Source organism: Suncus etruscus, chromosome X (genome assembly GCF_024139225.1).
Source record: "Suncus etruscus isolate mSunEtr1 chromosome X, mSunEtr1.pri.cur, whole genome shotgun sequence".
In the NCBI taxonomy this organism is placed as follows: Eukaryota; Metazoa; Chordata; class Mammalia; order Eulipotyphla; family Soricidae; genus Suncus; species Suncus etruscus.
In genome coordinates this window covers 58507740-58529902 of record NC_064868.1, presented here as the reverse complement: position 1 = coordinate 58529902, position 22163 = coordinate 58507740, and the positions used below count along the sequence as shown (strand labels likewise).

Genomic DNA, 22163 nt, shown 5'->3' with positions numbered 1-22163 from the left:
TTAGTTGTTCAGATGGAGGCTGTCTAGAGAAGAAGGAAAAAGAATAAATTTCAAGTTAGTTGTGGAAAACTCATATTCGACTGCATCTTTTTGCTTTACATTCAAAAACTTAATTTTTATGACTTAGTTTTATTTATTCATCTTATAACATCGTCAATTACAAAGTTAGATATTTAGGGTTGAATTTCAGGAATACAATGTGCCAACACAAATCCCTTTACCATTCTCCACTAACCCTCACTTAATGTCCTCCCTCTATTGCGGTGCACAAGCCTTGGAAGCTAAACCCTGCTGGTGAGTTTGGAATTGTGAAAACCATTTTGGGAGCGAGACAGCCTCCAGCTGGGAGGAGTCACGGAAAGACTACATCTCCCAGGTCGCCACGGTTTCCAGCGAGAGTCCAAAGGAACCGAAGTTCCCCAGTTTCCGTAGGGAAACGCGGTGCAACCGCTGCTATTGTGCGTCTCTCTTTTACTCTTTCCCGCGCGGGTTGCACCTCATCTTCAGCTTAACTCTTCACATTTCTAACAGGATACAAGGCCTGCTGCCTTGGACTAGGAAGGACTGAAAGACTGGGTGCTGAAGGACTCTGGGAATGAAACTCTAGCGAGAAAGGAAACAGCTGAAAGAAGGAGCCCAAGTGTTTGATTTGTGTGCGAAGGCTTTGCAGGTTTGTAATCGAGGATCTGGCTTTAAGAAGTGGGGGGGGGGGCGGTCAAATCAGGATTGCTCCCGGAGTTTGGCCCTGGAAATCTGCTAACTCCTAGGCGAGGAGCGACTAGAGGCGGCTCCCACCCCTGCCATTCACCCACGTCTATACCTTGGGCGGGCCGAGTGTCACGTTTGCAATCGCTCTGGAAGGATTTTTCGAGTCTTACTAGGCGAGACACATGGCGACTTATGCTTGCCTGTCTGGTGAGGCGATGCCAGGGGGATTTGCTGCTTGCTAGATTGCAGAGACTGGGATCCTACTGTTAGCTTTGTCTGTCAGCTGAAACAATCGCGGGTTTCCCATTTCTGGTGCAAAACTGCCAGTTCCCCCCAGGATTTCATCATAACAGGTACCAGGCCTCCAAAAGGAGGGAGACACTGAGCTTCCTAAAGGGATCTCGGACTCAATCTACCCATTCTATCCTATCTACTGTGCAACTGATATTTTTTGTCTTTCTCCCACCTCTCCTTGCCATTAGAATCATGGGGCACCCTCCTCTGGAATTCAGCGACTGTTACCTGGACAGCCCCAATTTCCGGGAGAGACTCAAGTGCTATGAACAGGAGTTGGAGAGGACCAACAAATTCATCAAAGACGTGGTCAAAGATGGCAATGCGCTTATCAGTGCAATGAGAAGTAAGTGAGATGCTTCCCTTAGTTGTTTCTCTGAGCCTCTGGCTCTGACTTAATTTTTATAGCTGTATCCACGTTGCAGGGGGCAGAGTGGATTTGGTGATTCCTAGCTCAGGTCTCAGTTCCATATGTCAGTACATATTGGAAATGGAATTGGTAAAAGTGGAAGGTGATGGCTATAGAAAGAGAATTGAACATATTTCTTAGTAGACTTGACCTTTTAAGCCAGACTCTGCAACTTTTTGGACCCTCAGCAACTACCTTTACTAACCAAATAGTTAAATTTGAACAACCATCCTGCCTGTAGTGTCTGACATACTCAACACACAATCTTGACCTGGTATCTGGTAAGAATACACTGCAGTTCTAATGAACCAATTCCTCATTGGTTGACCTACTGAGCACTACTAAATGTTGTACTAGTAGCCCCCACCCCAGTCACTGTTGTGGTGGTCCTGAGCACTAGTGCACTGCAATGCCTGGCTTAAGCATTCAAATGACTTGATATGCAAAGCTGGGGAGAGTATTGGCAGACCCCTTGGGCACTGAAGTGTATGAATTATATTAACCTAGATAAACTTTGACTTCTGAAAAATAAAGGCAATATACACCTGAAGGGTAATACTATAACCTTTTGTCTATTTTCCTTTTCTATATTCTGGCAATTTTGGTCCTTGATGTTAGAATTTTTATTGCTAATCCCAGCACTGCTCAGGGCTTACTCCTAATTCTTGCTCAGGGATCTCATGGTCATGCTTGGGGGAACATACAGGGTTCTGGGTATGGAACCCAAGAGGCTGCATGCAAAGAAAACACCCTATCTGCTGTATATTTACTCCAGCCTATGACATTTTTTTAAACACTTGGCCTAGGTGTTTTTCAGAACAAGTGATAATGGTGTATGCTTATATCCCAAATGCAACATGATATGCCTAGTAAGTGTTATTTAAAGTCACTAAGCACATGCCATTCAGTCAATAAATACCTTTGCATATTTTATATTCAAGCCATTGTTCTTAGATGCAACAAATGTGACAGTGAGTCACAAATGTATCCTGTCCTCAAGCAGTTCATATGCTAGTGTAGGAAATAAGATATGGTAGACACTGCTATCATAGGAATTGGAGAGATAGTACAGTGGGTAAGGCTGTATGTAGCTGACTTGGGTTTGATTCCCATTACCTAGTATAGCTACCCAGAGTCTGCCAGTGGTAATTCCTAGGCAAAGCCAGGAGTTATCCCTGAGCATTGCCAGATATAGCATCAAAAGCAAAAAAAAAAAAATAAATTGCTATTATTTATTATAGTATAGACTAGAATCATGAATGTTGGACAGGTGGATTTTATATGTGACAAATAATTTTGGTGGAAGGACAAGGAGAAATGTAAGAATCACTAGAATTTGGGAATAACTCATAAGGCTTGTCATTTATTTGGCTGTTCGTACATGCCAGTAAAGTTTTCTTTTAATTTTTATTTATTCATTTTTTATTTTTTTGGTCATACCCAGTGGTGCTCAGGGGTTACTCCTGGCTCTGCACTCAGAAGTCGCTCCTGGCAGGCTTGGGGAACCATATGGGATGCCGAAATCGAACTGGGGTTTGTCCTGTGTTGGTTGTGTGCCGGGAGGCAAATGCCCTACCACTGTGCTATTGCTCTGGCCTAAGGGGTTAAAGTTTTTAAGTCTTCAGAGGTAAGAATAATTATTTTATAGATGAGAAGACAACTCCAGAGATGTTAAGTAACTTTTTGAAGTAATAATGTGGTAAGAGCCATTCAGAATTCAAATATGACATTAAAGGTCCTGCTTAATTGCATTGCACTGTATTCAAAAGACATTCCATAGAGTAGGAATGTAAAAGAACAGCAAATGATTCAAGTCACTTGCAAAAGTGACTTGCATTCACAAGAAGGGGGGTTGTAAAGATAAGATTCGAATGGAAAATTGAGGCGTTGACTGCACAGGACCAGTTAAGTACTTCAGGCATTTTTATTGTTTTTTCCTTTTTTGATTGAAACACCACAAATTACAAAGTTACCAAGTTATTCACAGTTGAGTCAGTGTTACAACACCTATCCATTTACCAGTGTCCACTTCCCTCCATCAATATTCCTTAGTTACCCTCCCACCCCACCCTGAACCTGCCTTTGTGGTAGATACTTTATACCCCCTTTCAGTTTCCTGTTCTCCAGATTGACAACTTCCCACAATGCCATATTTACTCTTTGCTGATTTTACTTCCCAATCCTCAGTATTAGCAAGCTTTCTATTGTAAACCAGTTTTTATGCTCTTTGTTTTTGTTGTATCTGGGCAGCTTTTTATTCCATTATTTTGTTTCTTTATATCCCATATATGAGAGCAAGATTTATCAACATTTTGGATGAGAGAGATACATGGTTTGAGTTGTTTTTTATACAAAATTATTTGATGTGCAAAATTTATAAAACATTATGTAGTATGTAGGCATTGGCAATCTTATACTAAAATCTGTCACTTTCAGTACTTTAATTCCCTTTGATATAGCATAGGAGCAGTCAGATCTCTTTTGTAAATGGCCATATTTTAGACTTTAAAGGCCATGTAATCTCTGTGGCAACTATTTAACTCTGCTATTGGTCCAATAAAACAGCTATAATAGAACATGAAGCCAAAGACGCTAATGTAATAAAAAAGTCTTTGAATTTTTAACTGTTTAAAATTATAAACACATTTTATCTCAGTTAGAGAAATGGAGGAATAAATAAAAACAGGTAGTGATCTGTTGGCTTTATTTCACTACCATAGTTTGAAAATCTCTATATATATAGTTAAAATTTTAAATGCATTTTACTGGTAAGACAATGAATATAGCTATAATTGTAACTGAATGCCATCTCACATTTGTTGTATGTTAAATTTACTTTGGTAAACAATTAAACTCCTGGGTTCAGAAGTTTGCATTCTAAAATACTATAAGATTCCATTGATAAAATAAAAGCATGAAGTCATTGGTAAATTGGGTTGATTTATTGAGTTAAAATGTCAGTCCCTTTAAAATACCTTTGTAATTTTATTTTATTTTTTAAATTTTTATTGTAAACAAAGTGTATTACGAATCTTTCACAGTAATATTTAGGATACTTAGTGACAATGAAACAGGGTCATTCCAACCAACAGTGTTGTCTTCCCTCCATCTCTGTTCCCATCATGCATCCCACATGTCCCTCAATTGCCCCCCAGTCTGCTATTGTAACTGGTCCCCTCTGTGTATAGCTTGTTGTAGATTGGGTATAGATTCTGTTGTTGTTGACTTTAGGTTTGATGTTTAAGTCTGATCATTTTTTTATTTCCACTCAATGTTCATATGAATGTTGGTCCTGGTACTATCCATTTTACCCACTCAATTTATGAGGCAGAACATCATGATTCAAGTAATGTGGTTCTGTTTGGAGAAAAAATCTGGGAGGAGTCTGTCTAGAGCAGGGGTCTTCAAACTACGGCCCGCGGGCCACATATTATATTTATTCCCATTTTGTTTCTTCACTTCTAAATAAGATAGATGTAGTGTGCATAGACATTTGTTCATAATTTTTGTTTTTACTATAATCTGGCCCTCCAACAGTCTGAAGGACAGTGAACTGGCTCCCTGTTTAAAAAATTTGAAAACCCCTGGTCTAGAGGCTACAACTATCTATTTAAAAGAAGAAAGGTAAAAAAGAAAAAACATAACAAAACAAAAACAAACAAAACAAAACAACAACTACAAAAAAACACAAGAGTAAAAAAACAACAAAATAATAATCAGAAGAATAAAAAAAGAATAAAAAATAAAAAGAAGAGGAAAAGAAAAGAAAAAATAAAAAAAGGAAGGAGGACAGGTCTGGCAAGGTTTTGTGCTCTTTTTTGCATAGACACAGTAAGTATTGTGGAAATTAGAAAGGGAATTTCCTTGGCCTAGACATACAGGAATTCTCTACCCTTGAAGCATACTGTCATGGGACCAACCACAGACTTCATATATGCTCATTATCACACTCCAAGATTTTTTTATGGTGTCAGGAATTTTTCCGCTCAGTTGTGGATGATAAAATCAGGCCTCTAGCTAGAGATCTTGGTATTTGCACAGGTCATAGGGCGAAGTCTAGGATAGAGTGTTTCTTTACAGTTCTAGAAGTTCTGTTCCATTACAGTTGTTGAAATCACTCTTCTGTAATTAGTGGTCTTAGTTTTTGCACAGATCCTAGGATGAAGCCTAGGATAGAAGCCTAGGATAGAGTCTTTCATTATAGTTCCAGAAGTTCTGCTCAGTCACGGTTGTCAAAGTCAGACCTCTAGAATTAGAGATCTTGGTTTTTGTACAAATCCTAGGCCAAAGCCTAGAGTAGGGTCTTTATTATTGGTCCCAGGATAAATTCTGCCCAGTCATGGTTGCCAAAGTCAGTCTTCTGTAATTAGTGATCTTGGTTTTTGCACAGATCAAAGGATGATATGTCTTCTGATTTCATCTTACCATTAGATCAAGTTGCTGCCGTTTCCTCATTGTCAGGATGTCATATCAAAACTGGCACAAGTTTGTGCCAGAGTGGTATTAGGAATTTTCCAGGGAGAGTTTGGTTCCTGGTGCTGTTGCAGGGAACTGTGTCAATTCTACATCTGGGATCTGGGTTTCGGGTTAGGAAATCTCTGTCTGATCACAGGGAGTCTAAGCTAGGTCCACATGACACATGCTCAGAGTGGGAGGCTCCCCTATATTATAAAACATATGGGCTATTATCCCTACTATATAAGAGCTTGTTTCTATACATAAAATTTCCCCTTATTTTAGTATGCCTTTGCAAAGGGGAATGGTGTCATATTATATTGCTGATGCATTTGCGGGTAAGAAGGACAAGCTACACAATCTCTGTGCCCTGGTTTTGATCTGAAATTTTACCCAAGCAAGACTTTTTAAATACCTTTGTAATTTTAAATGTAGTGCTACAAGAACAGTAAATGTTGTTTAAGGTGAACTCTTGTGTGCTATTCGTGGAAAAATAAATTGGGTGAGCCATTTTGGAACACAATATGGAGCTTACTCAAAAAGCTAAAAAAAGAGTTACCGTATGATCTAGGAATTCTACTTCTGAGTTAAGTAGTTATAAAATTGAACATTAACATAAAATTATATGTACTCCATGCTTATTACAATGTAATTTATAGTAGACAATATAAAGAAGCAACTGAGAATTCCACAAACTAATACATATTAAAGAATATGTGGTATTTATATACAATGTCATGTAGTGCAGCTATTACATAGACAAAATTTGTGGACAAGAGAGTTATTATAGGTGTTAAAGTGCATGCCTTGCATTTAGCTAACTGTACTTTGAATCCCAGCTCTGAGATACAGACCCCATCTCCCCACTCTAGAGGATGACAGCTTCTAGATAAATATCTATCTGGATCCTAAAAATAAACAGAGGTAGAATGATGGTATAATGCAGGGGTGGCGAACAAGTTCGACACAAAGAGCCAAAATTTTAAACTGTGAGAGTCAGAGAGCCACACCATGTAGTGACCTGCCAAAACAAACACTCACACAAAAGCATATAATTTTAACAATAATATATTAAACACATATTGCATTTTTTCATTTTGAGTGAAGGTAAAATCCTGTTCGCCACCTCTGGTATAATGGGAAAAATAACTATAGAAGACATCTATATGTATGGTGTATGATATTGTTCCTGCCTTGATTGTATCTTGACCTTGGTATATAATTTACTGTTGTCCCAGTCTATTGCCCTACAAAAATGTGAGAATAAGGAAGCTATAAGTTTACCTTTAGTTCTAATGTGACTTTCCTCCTATACATTTCAATCATTTGACAAAGAAATGAATGAATTAGAGGATCTTTTTTGATACCTATATAAAATTTCACGACTTAAATGTCCCACAATAATTAAACTGAAACATTTAAATATCTAAAATAGCCTTTTAAAAATAGGATGACAATTTATATTTACATTTGTATGTACATTAAGCATGCATGTATATGGATATATTAAATAGACATCAAGAAAATTTTCCGAAGGTCATAAATACACGTGCACTTCTATGCATCATATGGGGTCTCAGCTTGCAGTTTCACACAAGAAATCAGAGTCATGAGAAAAGGTTAATTTTGGCCAGGGGTATTAGAGCAGATCTTACTGAATCTTACTGAGTCTGTCTTTTTTTCTGCTACTTTCCCTGCCACTTTTATTAGTCAGAATTTAACAAATTACCTATGACATAGTTGTCATAATTAAGGGTACTTGTGCTAATTAACTCATAAAAGTTAAAATAAAAAATAAAGTGTTTTTACAGATGTATGACAACACTTTATAGACTATTTTCGACTTTAAAATTATTTAGAAAAATGGCAATGGGGAAAAATTATTTAGAAAAACCCAATGGGACTTCCGGCGAGTGGGGCATGAAGTGTTCCACGGCCTACAGAGCATCATCATGCCCAAGTTTTACTGTGACTGCTGTGACATGTACCTCACCCATGACTCTCCTTCTGTGCGAAAGACACACTGCAATGGGAAGAAACACAAAGAGAATGTGAAAGACTACTATAGAAAATGGATGGAGGAGCAGGCCCAGAGCCTGATCCACAAACAACTGCTGTGTTTCAACAAGGCAAGATTCCTCTTACCCCGTTCTCTACTCCCCGTCCTGCAGGGGCCATGATTCCACCTCCGCCCAGTCTCCTGGGTCCTCCTCGCCCTGGGATGATGCCAGCTCCCCATATGGGAGGCCCTCCTATGATGCCAGTTATGGGCACCCCTCTTCCTGGGATGATGCCAGGGGACCTGCTCCTGGAATGCGGCCACCAATGGGAGGCCACATGCCAATGATGCCTGGGCCTCCGATGATGAGACCCCCTGCCCATCCCATGATGGTGCCCACTCGGCCCGGAATGACCGGACCAGACAGATAAAGGAGAGTGGGAGCTGTGCACTCTGTTCGCTTTATATCACTTGTTCTTCATCACTAGAGATCCTGGTGCTGACTCTGGGTGTTTTTTCTAACAGCTTAAAGGTAGGTTTGCTTCCCCTTTCTATCAGAGAGAGAATTTTGGAGGTGAACAGTAAGTGGAACAAAAACAATTTTTATTTGTATTATAAAATGTGAAAATAAAGTCAGCTCTTTAGTTAAAAAAAAGAAAAACCCAATGGATATATGCTGTACTAAAAGTGTACATTAAATTGATAAAGCAGAAAAATATGATTTATACAACCTTTATAACCTTGAACTTCATTTCCAAAAAGTAACTTTCTTACTACATTTTATATATATTTTAATACAGTTTTTATTTTGATCATAGTGGCTTACATATTGTTGACAATAATATTTTATGTACATATTTACATAAAATGGGGGGGATTCCCATCACCCATTCGTCCTCCCTACATCTTCATTTTTGTCCTACCTCCCATATCCCCCTCCCTCACCCCCGGGGCTGCTAGAATTTGTGGTCCCCTCTGTACCTAGCTTACTACTTAGTCTTGCACCTGTTTGGTCTTGATGCCTCCCTTATTTCCACTTCTAACTGGTAGGCAAAACTAGATAGTTTATGTTATGTGGATTTGTATGAAGAAGAAAAAAGTAATAAACTGGGTAAAAATCTAATACGCCGAAATCCTTCTAAAGGCTCTCATCATCAGTTTGAGAGACGAAGGAGAAAAAGAAGGTGAAACACCCCAACAGTACAATAAGAAGTGTCAAATATCCAGTGAGGACTCCAACAATAACAATAAGCACCACAAAAAAAAAGCCATGGTCTTGAGATAAGAAACATGGCAGAGCACGTAAAGAAAGAAAAGAAAAGAAGAGAAAAAATGTAAATGGGGACAACAACTTCAATAACCACACCAAAACAAAGAAATCGATAAAAAGTAGATAGATAAATAAAAATAAAAAATAATAATGAAGATTAAAAAATAACATATAAAATATAAAAAATGTTTTGTGCTTTTTGACTTTTTTTTTTCCCCTCCTGCACTGGCACAGTAAATATTGGGGTCATTCGAAAAGGAATTCACTTGGCCTAAGAGATATGGGGTTTCTCCACCCTTGGAGTATATTGCCATGGGATTAACTATAGACTCCGTTCAGGTTCATTTACTCTCCCCTTGGTGCTTTTGTGGTGTTTGGAAGACTTCTGCTCTGTCCTGGGTGATAAAATCAGACCTCTGTATCTAGAGATCTCAGTATCTGCACAGGTCCAGGAGTGGGACTTATGATGAAGTCTTTCTTTGTGGTTCTAGAAGTTCTGTTCCCTCAGTGTCATTTTAATCCATCTTCTGTGGTTGGTAGTCTTGGTCTTTGCACTGATCCTAGGATGGCACCTAGGATAGCGACTTTCATTGTGTATCCAGAAGCCCCATTCCGTTGCAATTGTCTCTGCCAGACCTTTGTACCTGGGGATCATGGTTGTTGTGCAGGTCGTAGTTCAAACCATAGACTAGGGCGTTTTTATTAGTCCCAAGATACATACAGTCTGGTCATGGTTCTAGCAGCCAGTCATCTGTAAATCGCGATCTTGGCTTTTGGACCGACCAAAGGGTGACAAGTCTTCTGATTTTGTCTTATTGTTAGCTGGTGAGGTAGGATAACCTGCTCTTAGGTCAAGTTGTTCCCATTTTCCTTGTTGTCAAGATATCATATTAGAGCTGTCACTTGTTGGTGACCAAGCACTATTAAGGCTGTCCCGGATGGGATTTGTTTCCTGTAGCTGTTGTGAAGAACTGTTGTTTATATGTCTGGAATCCAGGGTTCAAGGCTGGACGGATGGTGTCTAATCACCTAAGGTCTAAATTGGGTCCGTGTGACATATTTTCAAGGTGGGAGATATTACTGTATTGTAAACAAGTATGAATTCCTATCACTAGTAGATAAGAGCACTTTTTTGTATGTAAGATTTCCCACTTTTTAGTGTGCCTTTGCAGGGAGTAATGGTGCTACATTATATTGTCGGTGCATTTGGGGGTGGACAGAGAAAAAAACAGAAACAGGTCACACATCCAAAAAAGATAAAAATAGGAATAAAAATATATGTGCTCACATATGTAAATGTAGAACAAACATTTTAAAAAATGAATTAACAAAGTACTTAAAGGAAAAAAGTGATGCAAAAGACTACCTTAATTTTGGTGAAAAGCAGGTAAAGAGATGGTGTAATACAGGTCATATACTTCTGTTGGAAGTATAGGTTTTCCCATTGTCGTTTGGGATTTTCTTGTGGTGTGTGGGTTCCCAGGCACCTTTCCATCACACCCCCTGACCTTCTTGAGATTGGCTAAAGATTTGTGGCAGGGAGGTCTTTTTTTTATTTTCTGTAATTAAACAAATTTATTACATACATGGTTGTGTTTGGGTTTCAGTCTTGTAAAAAACACCACCCATCACCAGTGCAACATTCCCATCAGCAATATCACAAATCTCCCTCCTCCCCACCCAACCCCCGCCTGTACTCTAGACAGGCTTTCTCTTTCCCTCGTACATTCTCATTATTAGGATAGTTCAAAATGTAGTTATTTCTCTAACTAAACTAATCCCTGTTTGTGGCGAGCTTTATGAGGTGAGCTGTAACTTCCAGCTCTTTTCTCTTTTGTGTCTGAAAGTTATTGCAAGAATGTCTTTCATTTTTCTTAAAACTCATAGATGAGTGAGACCATTCTGCATCTTTCTCTCTCTCTGACTTATTTCACTCAGAATAATAGATTCCATGGACGCACATGTATAGGAAAATTTCATGACTTCATCTCTCCTGACAGCTGCATAATATTCCATTGTGTATATGTACCACAGTTTCTTTAGCCATTCATCTGTTGAAGGGTATCTTGGCTGTTTCCAGAGTCTTGCTATGGTAAATAGTGCTGCAATGAATATAGGTGTAAGGAAGGGGTTTTTGTATTGTATTTTTGTGTACCTAGGGTATATTCCCAGGAGTGGTGTAGCTGGGTCATATGGGAGCTCGACTTCCAGTTTTTGGAGGAATCTCCATATTGCTTTCCATAAAGGTTGAACTAGACGGCATCCCACTAGCAGTAGATAGGAGTTCCTTTCTCTCCACATCCCCGCCAAACTGCTTGTTCTCATTCTTTGTGATGTGTGCCAATCTCTGGGGTGTGTGTTTGTACCTCATAGTTGTTTTGATTTGCATCTCCCTGATGATTAGTGATGTGGAGCATTTTTTCATGTGTCTTTTGGCCATTTGTATTTCTTTGTCAAAGTGTCTGTTCATTTCTTCTCCCCATTTTTGATGGGATTAGATGTTTTTTTTTTTCTTGTAAATATACAGTGCCTTGTATATTTTGGAGATTAGCTCCTTGTCTGATGGGTATTGGGTGAATAGTTTCTCCCACTAAGTGGGGGGCTCTTGTATCCTATGCGCTATTTCTTTTGAGGTGCAGAAGCTTCTCAGTTTAATATAATCCCATCTGTTAATCTCTGCTTTCACTTGCTTGAAGAATGCAGTTTCCTCTTTGAAGATGCCTTTATTCTCAATGTCCTGGAGTGTGTTACCTATGTGTTGTTCTATATATCTTATGCTTTCAGGTCTTATATTGAGGTTTTTTCATCCATTTGGATTTAACTTTTGTACATGATGTTAGCTGAGTGTCTAAGATCAATTTTTTTAAGTAGCTAGCCAGTTGTGTCAACACCACTTGTTGAAGAGGCTTTCTTTGCTCCATTTAAGATTTCTTGCTTCTTTATCAAAAATTAGGTGATTGTATATCTGGGGAACATTCTCTGAGTATTCAAGCCTATTCCACTAATCTGAGGGCCTGTCTTATTCCAAGACCATGTAGTTTTGATAACTATTGCTTTGTCGTACAGTTTAAAGTTGGGGAAAGTAATTCCTCCCATATTCTTTTTCCCAATAATTGCTTTAGCTATTCTAGGATGTTTATTGTTCCAAACGAATTTCAAAAGTGCCTGATCCACTTCTTTGAAGAATGTCATGGGTATCTTTAGAGGGATCACATCAAAACTGTACAATGCTTTGGGGAGTATTGCTATTTTAATGATATTAATCCTACCAATCTATGATCAGGGTATGTGCTTTCATTTCCGCGTGTCCTGTCTTATTTCTTGGAGCAGAGTTTTATCGTTTTCTTTTTATAGGTCCTTCACATTTTTAGTCAAGTTGATTCCAAGATATTTGAGTTTGTGTGGCACTATTGTGAATGGGGTTGTTTTCTTAATGTCCATTTCTTCCTTATTACTATTGGTGTATAGAAAGTTCATTGATTTTTGTGTGTTAATTTTGTAGCCTGCCACCTTGTTATATGAGTCTATTGTTTCTAAAAGCTTTTTCGTAGAGACTTTAGGGTTTTCTAAGTAGAGTATCATGTCATTTGCAAACCGCGAGAGTTTGAATTCCTCCTTTCCTATCTGGATTCCCTTGATATCTTTTTCTTGCCTAATTGCTATTGCGAGTACTTCCAGTGCTATGTTGAATAGGAGTGGTGAGAGAGGACAGCCTTGTCTTGTGCCAGAATTCAGAGGAAAGGCTTTCAGTTTTTCTCCATTGAGGACAATATTTGACTCTGGCTTGTGGTAGATAGCCTTAACTATATTGAGAAAGGTTCCTTCCATTCCCATCTTGCTGAGAGTTTTGATCAAAATGGGTGTTGGATCTTATCAAATTCTTTCTCTGCATCTATTGATATGATCATGTGATTTCTATTTTTCTTGTTGTTGATGTTGTGTATTATGTTGATAGATTTACGGATGTTAAACCATCCTTGTATTCCTGGGATGAAACCTACTTGATCATAGTGGATGATTTTCTTAATGAGGCACTGAATCCTATTTGCCAGGTTTTTGTTGAGGATCTTTGATTCTGTACTCATCAGCGATATTGGTCTGTAATTTCCTTTGTTGGTAGCTTCTCCGGTTTAGGTATCAAGGTGATGTTGGCTTTATAAAAGCTATTTGGAAGTATTCCTGTTTTTGCGATTTCATAAAAGATTCTTGCCGGGATTTGTAGAAGTTCCTCTTGAAAGGTTTGAAAGAAATCATTAGTAAATCCATCTGGGCCTGGACTTTTGTCTTTGGGCAGACATTTGATTACTGTCTTAATTCCCTCAATAGTGATGGGTGTGCTTAGATATGCTATATCCTCTTCATTCAACCGTGGAAGATTATAAGAGTCCAAAAATTAATCCATTTCTTCCAGGTTTTCATTTTTCATGCATAGAGTTTCTCAAAGTAGTTTCTGATTACCCTTTGGATCTATACCATATCAGTAGTGATCTCTCCTTTTTCATTCTTAATACGAGTTATCAAATTTCTCTCTCTTTTTCTTTGTTAATTTTGCCAGGGGTCTATCAATCTTGTTTATTTTTTCAAAGAACCAACTTCTGCTTTTGTTGATCTTTCGGAATGTTTTTCGGGTTTCCACTTCATTGATTTCTGCTCTCAGCTTTGTTATTTCCTCCTGTCTCCCTATATTTTGGGTCCTTTTGTTGAGTACTTTCTAATTCTACGAGCTGCATCATTAAGCTATTCAGATATGCCCCTTGTTCTTTCCTGATGTGTGCTCGCAAAGCTATACATTTTCCTCTCAGTACCGCTTTGGCTGTGTCCATAGGTTCTGATAGTTTGTGTCTCCATTGTCCTTTGTTTCTAAAAAGGTTTTGATTTCCTTTTGATTTCATCTCGGAACCACTTGTTATTCAGTAATAGGCTGTTTAACTTCCAGGTATTAAAGTTTTTCTTTTGTTTCCCTTGTTGTTCACATATAATTTTAGGGCCTTGTGGTCAGCAAAGGTAGCCTTCAAAATTCCTATCCTCTTGATATTATGGAGGTATGTTTTATGTGCTACCATGTAGTCCAGTGGTCCTCAAACATTTGAAACAGGGGGCCAGTTCACTGTCCCTCAGACCATTGAAGGACCGGAGTATAGTGAAAATAAAAACTATGAACAAATTCCTCTGCACAATGCATATAACTTATTTTGAAGTGAGGAAGCAAAACGGGAACAAATACAATATGTGGCCCGTGGGCTGTAATTTGAAGACCCTGATGTAGTCTATCCTGGAGAATGTCCCATGTACATTAGAGAAGAATGTGTATCCGGTCTTCTGGGGGTGAAGTGTCCTGTGTATATCTACTAGGCCTATGTCTTCCATTTCTCTTTTTAGGTCTAGTATATTCTTGTTGGGTTTCATCCTGGTTGACCTGTCAAGTGTTGACAATGCCATGTTGAGGTCTCCCACAATTATTGTATTGTTATTGATATTATTTTTCAGATTTGTCATCAATTTTATTAAATATTTTGCTGCTCTGTTATTTGGTGCATATATGTTTAGGAGAGTGATTTCTTCCTGCTGTACATATCTCTTGATTAATACAAAATATCCATCTTTCTCCCTTACAACTTTCCTAAGTATAAAGTTTGCATTATCTAATATTAGTATGGCAACTCCAGATTTTTATGGGTATTGTTTGCTTGGATGATTTTCCTCCAGCCTTTTATTTTGAGTCTATGTTTGTTCTGACTATTCAGGTGCATTTCTTGTAGGCAGCAGAAGGTTGGATTGAGTTTTTTGATCCATTTATCCACTCTGTGTCTCTTAACTGGTGCATTTAGTCCATTGACATTCAGAGAAAGAATTTCCTGAGAGTTAGTGCCATCTTCATATCAAAGTTTGGTGTGTCTGTTGGTCAATCTTGTCTTAAAGTAGGCCATTCAGTTTTTCTTTTAAGAATGGTTTTGAGTCTGTAAAGTTTCTGAGCTGTTGTTTGTCTGTGAAACTATGTATTGTTCCTTCAAACCTAAAAGTGAGTTTTGCTGGGTGCAGTATTCTAAGCGAAGCATTTCTTTCATTGAGTTTTGTCACTATGTCCCACCACTGCCTTCTGGCCTTGAGTGTCTCCGGTGATAGCTCTGCAGGAAATCTCAAGGATGTTCCCTTGAATGTAATTTCTCTTTTTGATCTTGGTGCTTTCAGAATTCTGTCTCTATCTGTGGGATTCGTCATTGTGACTAGTCTTGGGGTGTTTTTTCTGGGGTCTCTTTTAGTTGGTACTCTTTAGGCATGCAGGATTTGATCACATGTATTCATTAACTCTGGGAGTTTTTCTTTAATGATGTTCTTGACCATTGATTCTTCCTAGAGATTTTCTTCCTGGGTGTTTGGGACTCCAAAGATTCTTAAGTTGTTTCTGTTGAGCTTATTATAGACTTCTATTTTCATCTGTTTCCATTCTTTGAGTAATTTTCTCATTGTTTGATAATTTGCTTTAAGGCTTTTTTCCAATTTCTTCTGCTGTATGGAATTGTTATTCATCTCATCTTCCATGTACTAATTCTATTCTCAGCTGTTGTTAACCCGTGGGAAAGCTCTACCATGTTTTTCTTCAATTCATCTAGTTAGTTTTTCAGACCTGATATTTGACCTGAAATTTCAGCTTGGAGTTTTCTGATTTCTATCTTCATATTCTCTTGATTTTTTTTTTGTTTGTTTTTTTGGGCCACACCCGATGGTGCTCAGGGGTTAGTCCTGGCTGTCTGCTCAGAAATAGCTCCTGGCAAGCAGGGGGGACTATATGGGACACCGGGATTCGAACCAACCACCTTTGGTCCTGGATCGACTGCTTGCAAGGCACACGCCGCTGTGCTTTCTCTCCGGGCCTGATTTCTTATTAGTGTTCTCTTCTATACTACCTTTGATTTCTTTGAACATCTTCCATATTGCAACTCTAAACTCCTTATCTGAGAGACTGACTAGTTGGTTGGTCATGTTCATGTCATCAGAGTTGCCATCGTCATTCTCTATGCCTGGCACTGGCCTGCGTTGTTTCCCCTTTGTCACACTTGTATTGTGGGTTTTTCTACGTGTTGTGGTTGTATTCATTGGCTAAAATGATGTGCACGGCCAGGAAGCGAAGCAAAGCTGCCATGCTCCTCTGGCTCCACCCTTTCTGATCTTGTAAACTCACCTCCAGAGGAAGGTGAGCCATCCTCAGATGAGCCACACACAGAATGAAATCAGGACAAAAATGGAGCACAGCACACAAGATAGGCAGATAGGGGTGCTGGCATCTTAGTTCCAGTAGAGTTCAGTGGTTTCCCCTTTCTGGGCGTGTAAACTCACCTCCAGGGAAGGCGAGCCATCTGCAGATGAGCCACACACAGGATGAAATCAGGCCGAAAATGGAGCACAGCACAGAAAACAGGCAGATAGGGGTGCTGGCATCTGAGTTCCAGCAGATTTCAGCAGCTTCCCCTTTCTGGGCTTGTAAACTCACCTCCAGGAAAGGCTCCAGAGAAGGTGAACCGTCCACAGTTGAGCCACACACAGGATGAAATCTGGCCGAAAATGCAGAACAGCACAGAAGACAGGCAGATAGGGGTGCTGGCATCTGAGTTCTAGCAGAGTTCAGCGGCTTCCCTTTCTGGGCATGTAAGCTCAGCTCCAGGGAAGGCTCCAGGGAAGGCGAGCCATCTTTAAATGAGCCACACACAGGATGAAATCTGGCCGAAAATGCAGCACAGCTCAGAAGACAGACAGATAGGGGTGCTGGCATCTGAGTTCCCAGAAATCCTTTAAAACTTTAATCCTAGTCTGAAATGTTTAATCCCCTCAGATGGTTGGGGCTTCCCATCCTCTTACTGACAAACGTGAAAGAGCTTGAAGCCTCCAAAACCTTCACTGTGGTCTCCAGGGTCACCCAGAAAGTTGACATTCACCTCTGAAGCAGGCAGGATAACCGGCAGGAATGCTGATGAAATCCAGTCTCAGGCAGCTGAAAATAGCATGACCCAAGATGGCTTCTGCACCTTTCTGACTCCTCAGATGATCTTCTTAATGAGGCATTGAATCCTATTTCTCAGGATTTTTTTGAGGATCTTTGCATCTGCATTCATCAGCGATATTGGTCTGTAATTTTCTTTTTTCGTAGCATCTCTGTCTGGTTTAGGTATCAAGGTGATTTTGGCTTCATAACAGCTATTTGGAAGTGTTCCCGTTTTTTTGATTTCTTGAAAGAGACTTGCCAGGATTGGTAGTAGTTCCTCTTGGAAAGTTTGAAAGAATTCATTAGTGAATCCATCTGAGCCTGGGCTTTTGTTTTTGGGCAGACATTTGATTACCATTTTTATTTCATCAATAGTGATGGGGATGTTTAGATATGCTACATCCTCTTCATTCAACTGTGGAAGACTATAAGAGTCCAAGAATTTATCCATTTCTTTTAGGTTTTCATTTTTAGTGGCATAGTTTCTCAAAGTAGTTTCTGATTACCCTTTGAAATTCTGCCATTTCAGTATTGATCTCTCCTTTTTCATTCCTAATACGCATTGTCAAGTTTCTCTTTTTATTAGGTTTGCCAGTGCTCTAGCAATATTGTTTATTTTTTCAAAGAACCCACTTCTGCTTTTGTTGGTCTTTCGGTGTTTTTCAGGTTTCCACTTCGTTTATTTCTGGTCTAAGCTTTATTTTCTTCTGTCTCCCTATTTTTGACTCCTTTTGTTGAGCACTTTCTAATTCTATGAGGTACGTCATTAAGCTATTCAGGTAGGCTCCTTATTCCTCCTGATGTGTGCTTGCAAACCTATAAATTTTTCTCTCAGTACTGCTTATTCTGTGTCCCATAAGTTCTGAGAGTTTGTGTCTTTATTAACATTTGTTTTTAGGAAAGTTTTAATTTCCTCTTTGATTTCATCCCAGTCACACTGGTTATTCAGTATGAGGCTGTTTAACTTGCAGGCCAAAAATGCAGCACAGCACAGAAGACAGGCTGATAGGAGTGCTGGTATCTGAGTTCCAACAGAGTTCAGCAGCTTCCCCTTTCTGGGCGTGTAAGCTCACCTCCAGGGAAGGCTCCAGGGAAGGCGAGCCGTCTTCAGATTACCCACACACAGGATGAAATCACGCCGAAAATGGTGCACAGCACAGAAGACAGGCAGATAGGGGTGCTGGCATCTGAGTTCCAGTATAATTCAGCGGCTTCCCCTTTCTGGGCTTGTAAAATCAGCCATTTCTTATTCACTCACTTGCTCTCTGGGTAGCTTCAGAATGCAGTTTTTGGGAGGTTCGCTTCCCAGTGCTCTGAGGAGAGCTTCAAGGATTCAGAAAAGACAGAGAAGCATAGGACAGGGTTCTCTTTAGGTCCTCAGTTTACTCAGAAGAAGCACAGCAGGGCAGAGACTCTGCAGGTGAAGCAATCAGCACTTCACTTGGCAGTCCCCACAGTCAGCCATTTCTCACTCACTCACTCACTCACTCAGTCACTGGGTAGCTAAAGAATGCAGCTTTTTGGGGGTTTGTTTCCCAGGGCTCTAAGGAGAGCTTGAAGGATTCAGGAAAGACAGAGGAGCACAGGACAGGGTTCTGTTTTGGTTCTCAGTTTCCTCAGAAGAAGCACAGCAGGGTGGAGACTCTGCAGGTGAAACATTCAGCACTTCACCTGGCAGTCCCCACAGTCAGCCATTTCTTACTCACTCACTTTCTTGCTGGGTAGCTTCAGAACGCAGTTTTTTGGGGGTTTGCTTCCCAGGGCTCTGAGGAGAGCTTGAGGATTCAGGAAAGACAGAGCAGCACAGAACAGGGTTCTCTTTAGGTCCTCAGTTTCCTCAGAAGAAGCTCAGCAGGGCGGAGACTTCACAGGTGAAGCAATCAATACTTCACCTGGCAGTCCCCACAGTCAGCCATTTCTTACTCCGACTGGGAGGTCTTGGAAATTTCTTGTATTGGGGATACGTTTTGGGGTAAGTCCGGTGTGGCCCCACCCCCATTCTTCCCAGGTAACTTGATCTTACCTTCAAGAAGAATGGAGGGTGGGGCCACAGTCCGGTTTCAAGTAACAGTCCAAGTTAGGGGGAGTTGGCAGGGAGGAATATGCAGCATGAGTCCGCAGGGGAGTTGGCTGCCTTTTCTTGCAGCCGACCAGGTGTGGGTTTGATTGGGTGTCCCTTCGCTTGGGTGCTGGGTACTGGTTCGTTGGGGTTGGAGGTCAGTCTTGATGCCTAATGGATTAAGGACCGAGAGTGAAGAGTTTTAATACGGTGGGAGGTCTGGATGGGATTGAGGGGTGAAGGGATAGTTGGATTTCCAAAGGGGGGAAAGGGAAAAGTATATGGAAGGGGTACGAAGGAAGAGAAGAGAAAATACATTAGAAAGAAAGGGAAAGAGAAAAACAAAACAAAGAGAAGAAAAGAAAAGAAAAAGAAAAAAGAAAGTAGTGAGAAGAGAGGAGAAAATAGCAAGGGAATGCTAGTTTGCTTGAATGTGTTCGATGAGTAGAGCCTGTAGCTTAAGTTTGTACGTCACAGTTGCTGCTTCGGTGGTCTGACTGGTCACATGCTTCAAATCCTAAAAGAAGGTATAACCTAGAGATAAAGTGTATGTTTTAGTGGTTTCTCATAGTGCAAGCTGGGTATGGTATTTCTTGTGACTGAACCCCAGGAAGCCATCTTAGTTTGTCCACCCTTTGTATCCAAGAACTCCTGTTGACAGGAAAGCTGAGAAGTTATCTTAAATATAATAAGATTAAGGCATTAAAACATAGTGTTATGGAATGTTTCCATTGGAGTCAGTGATTTCCCGTGGTATTATTTACCTGTATACGATCTCTAAGGGATTATTGTGGGCCTTCGTTATAGAGGGCTGATTACATACCTGTTCTCTCTATGCTGCTGTTTTTGCTGTTGCTGGTTTCTTTTTGGTATAATTTGTATTCAAGAGTTTGTGCTGTTCCTTTTTCATGTATTTTAGGCACTGCTCCCGAATATATGTTGACTATTACAGTGTTTGGAGTTTCTACCCTGCTAAACCCTGTTATTTGATTGTTGAGTATTAGTTGTATATAAGATGTATATTCTAGGTGCTTCAGAATAGTGCTATCATTCTGTGCTTATCTTTTGTCTTCTGACTTACTTCGTTTGACATAACATGTTACATTTTATATTTTAAAGACAAATGTTTTATGTTTTATAAGATAATAATAGTATCTTAAGTTATTTCTGCATCAGTTCTTGCTTTGATAAGTGGACCACATATCCAGTTATGTCTGAAGTATGGATTGGTGCTGTCTTTGAGGCACATTTGATTTTGATTATCCTTAGTGTAAATATCTAACTGACATTTAAAACCTGGTTCTTAGATCTAACCCTGAAACTTTACTAGACTCATAAAACAAAAGAGCTGGTATAGTTTGGGTGAAAGAGGCCAAAAGGTATCAGAGATATAACCCAAGGTCTCATATATCAGTGTATGTGATCTACACACACTAAGTCACATTCCCACTCCTTGTTTTATCATTGTTTACTTTGCGGAATATTACTATATAGCTTAAATTGTGAGGAAATCCAAGCTGATTTTACCATGAATTTCAGAGTCTACTCCTCTTTTTTTTGACTTGAATCATTCTATTCTGTTAATCTTTTTAATGAGTTTTACTTGAGAGGTGTCAACCAGATGGTTCTTTTATTTTTGTCCTGAATAGCTTAACAATATGAGAATGTGTGGTGTAGTACTATAGTGTGTAGAGAGAAGTTGGTGATGCAGTATACATTTTCATTTAGAGTTATCAGTTATTGGTATTATACCAGTGTTATAATTCAGTATCTCAGAGTACATTGAATTATTTTAGATATTTTCCAGATAACTCAAATACTTGTAATTAGTATATGATATGTAGTACTGTTGTTAGTAGATATAAAGCTATGTCAAGCAAAATTTGGTAGATATAGCATTGCCATGTTCATTAAAAAATCTTGGAAAACAAAGTAACTATACTAGGAGTCCTCTGCTAATGAAGTGGAAAAGTAAACCAAGCTAGCCTTTTGATGTGATCAAGTGAATATATCTGTTTTTGTTTATTTTTTAATGTGGGGGCATGGTAGTGTGGTAGTTTGACAACTTTTATAATTTAACCTGCTTGTTACAAGAATTATTTTCATCATAGTGTTATGAAAGAAAATTATTTTCAGTATCATTTTTATAGCCTTACTTTTTTAAAGCATTGTTAAAAATTTTGTTTGGCATCTGCCGCTCCACTTTGTTAACATAAAGGACCTTGTAAATAAACTCATTAAAAGCAAAAATGACACTGGTAAATCTGGTCAAAATCAACTTTTTCACACACTCAGAAAATTAACCCAAGAACAGACTTGCAATAACATAAACTGTTCACTGAAAAATACAAACAAATTTTTTTTTTATTATTCCTTGCAACTGTGTAGTACTTCATTACCCACTTTTATTATCTACTCTTCTGTCATTGAAAACCTAGGTTGATCCCATATCCTAGCTATTACACAAAATGTTACATTGAATAAAGCTTAATACATCCTTTTCGTGAATAGTTTTGTGCTTGAAGAGTAGGTTTCAAGAAGTAGATTTTTTTTTCTAAAAAAATAGAATTTCTAATAAAGAATAGAATTATGCCATTTGCTTGATGTGTACAGAATTCGAGGCTCTCTTGCAAATGAAGTTAGTCAGAGGAAGGGGATGAAATACAGAATTATTTTATTCATATGTGGGGCTGGTTTTTTTAGTAGCTGATTTTGTGCTTTTTAACATATCTAGATTTTATACTGTGCTTTAGAAGTAGCCTTGGAATTTAATAGCCTTTTGAGACCTGAGCAATAGTACAGTAGTTAGGGCTATTCTTTTGCATGCAGCCAACTTAGGTTTGATCTTTGGCATCATAAATGACCTGAGCACCTCCAGGAGTGATACCTGAGCACAGATTCAAAAATAAGCACTGATGAGTACGACACAAAAAACCCAAAAATAATCTGCCTTGTATCACAGTAGCTGTAGAAATTAACCACCTTTTAACA

At 39.1% G+C, this 22163-nt stretch overlaps 2 protein-coding genes across 2 annotated transcripts in view; both read left to right on the top strand.

Annotated features, from left to right (window-relative positions):
- The first annotated feature begins 446 nt into the window (after window positions 1-446).
- The window catches only part of OPHN1 (oligophrenin 1), a 354031-nt gene continuing 332314 nt past the window's right edge, over window positions 447-22163 (top strand). Inside the window, exons 1-2 of the mRNA XM_049767407.1 lie at window positions 447-670; window positions 1191-1348. Of these exons, the coding sequence (XP_049623364.1) occupies window positions 1195-1348 (154 nt within the window). The 5' untranslated portion in view covers window positions 447-670; window positions 1191-1194. The remainder of the gene's footprint in view (window positions 671-1190; window positions 1349-22163) is intronic.
- Window positions 7792-8499, top strand: LOC125999290 (U1 small nuclear ribonucleoprotein C-like). Its single transcript, XM_049767369.1, is given in 3 exon segments — window positions 7792-7966; window positions 7969-8160; window positions 8163-8499. Coding segments are annotated over 3 exon segments (474 nt in total). The 5' UTR covers window positions 7792-7818; the 3' UTR covers window positions 8297-8499.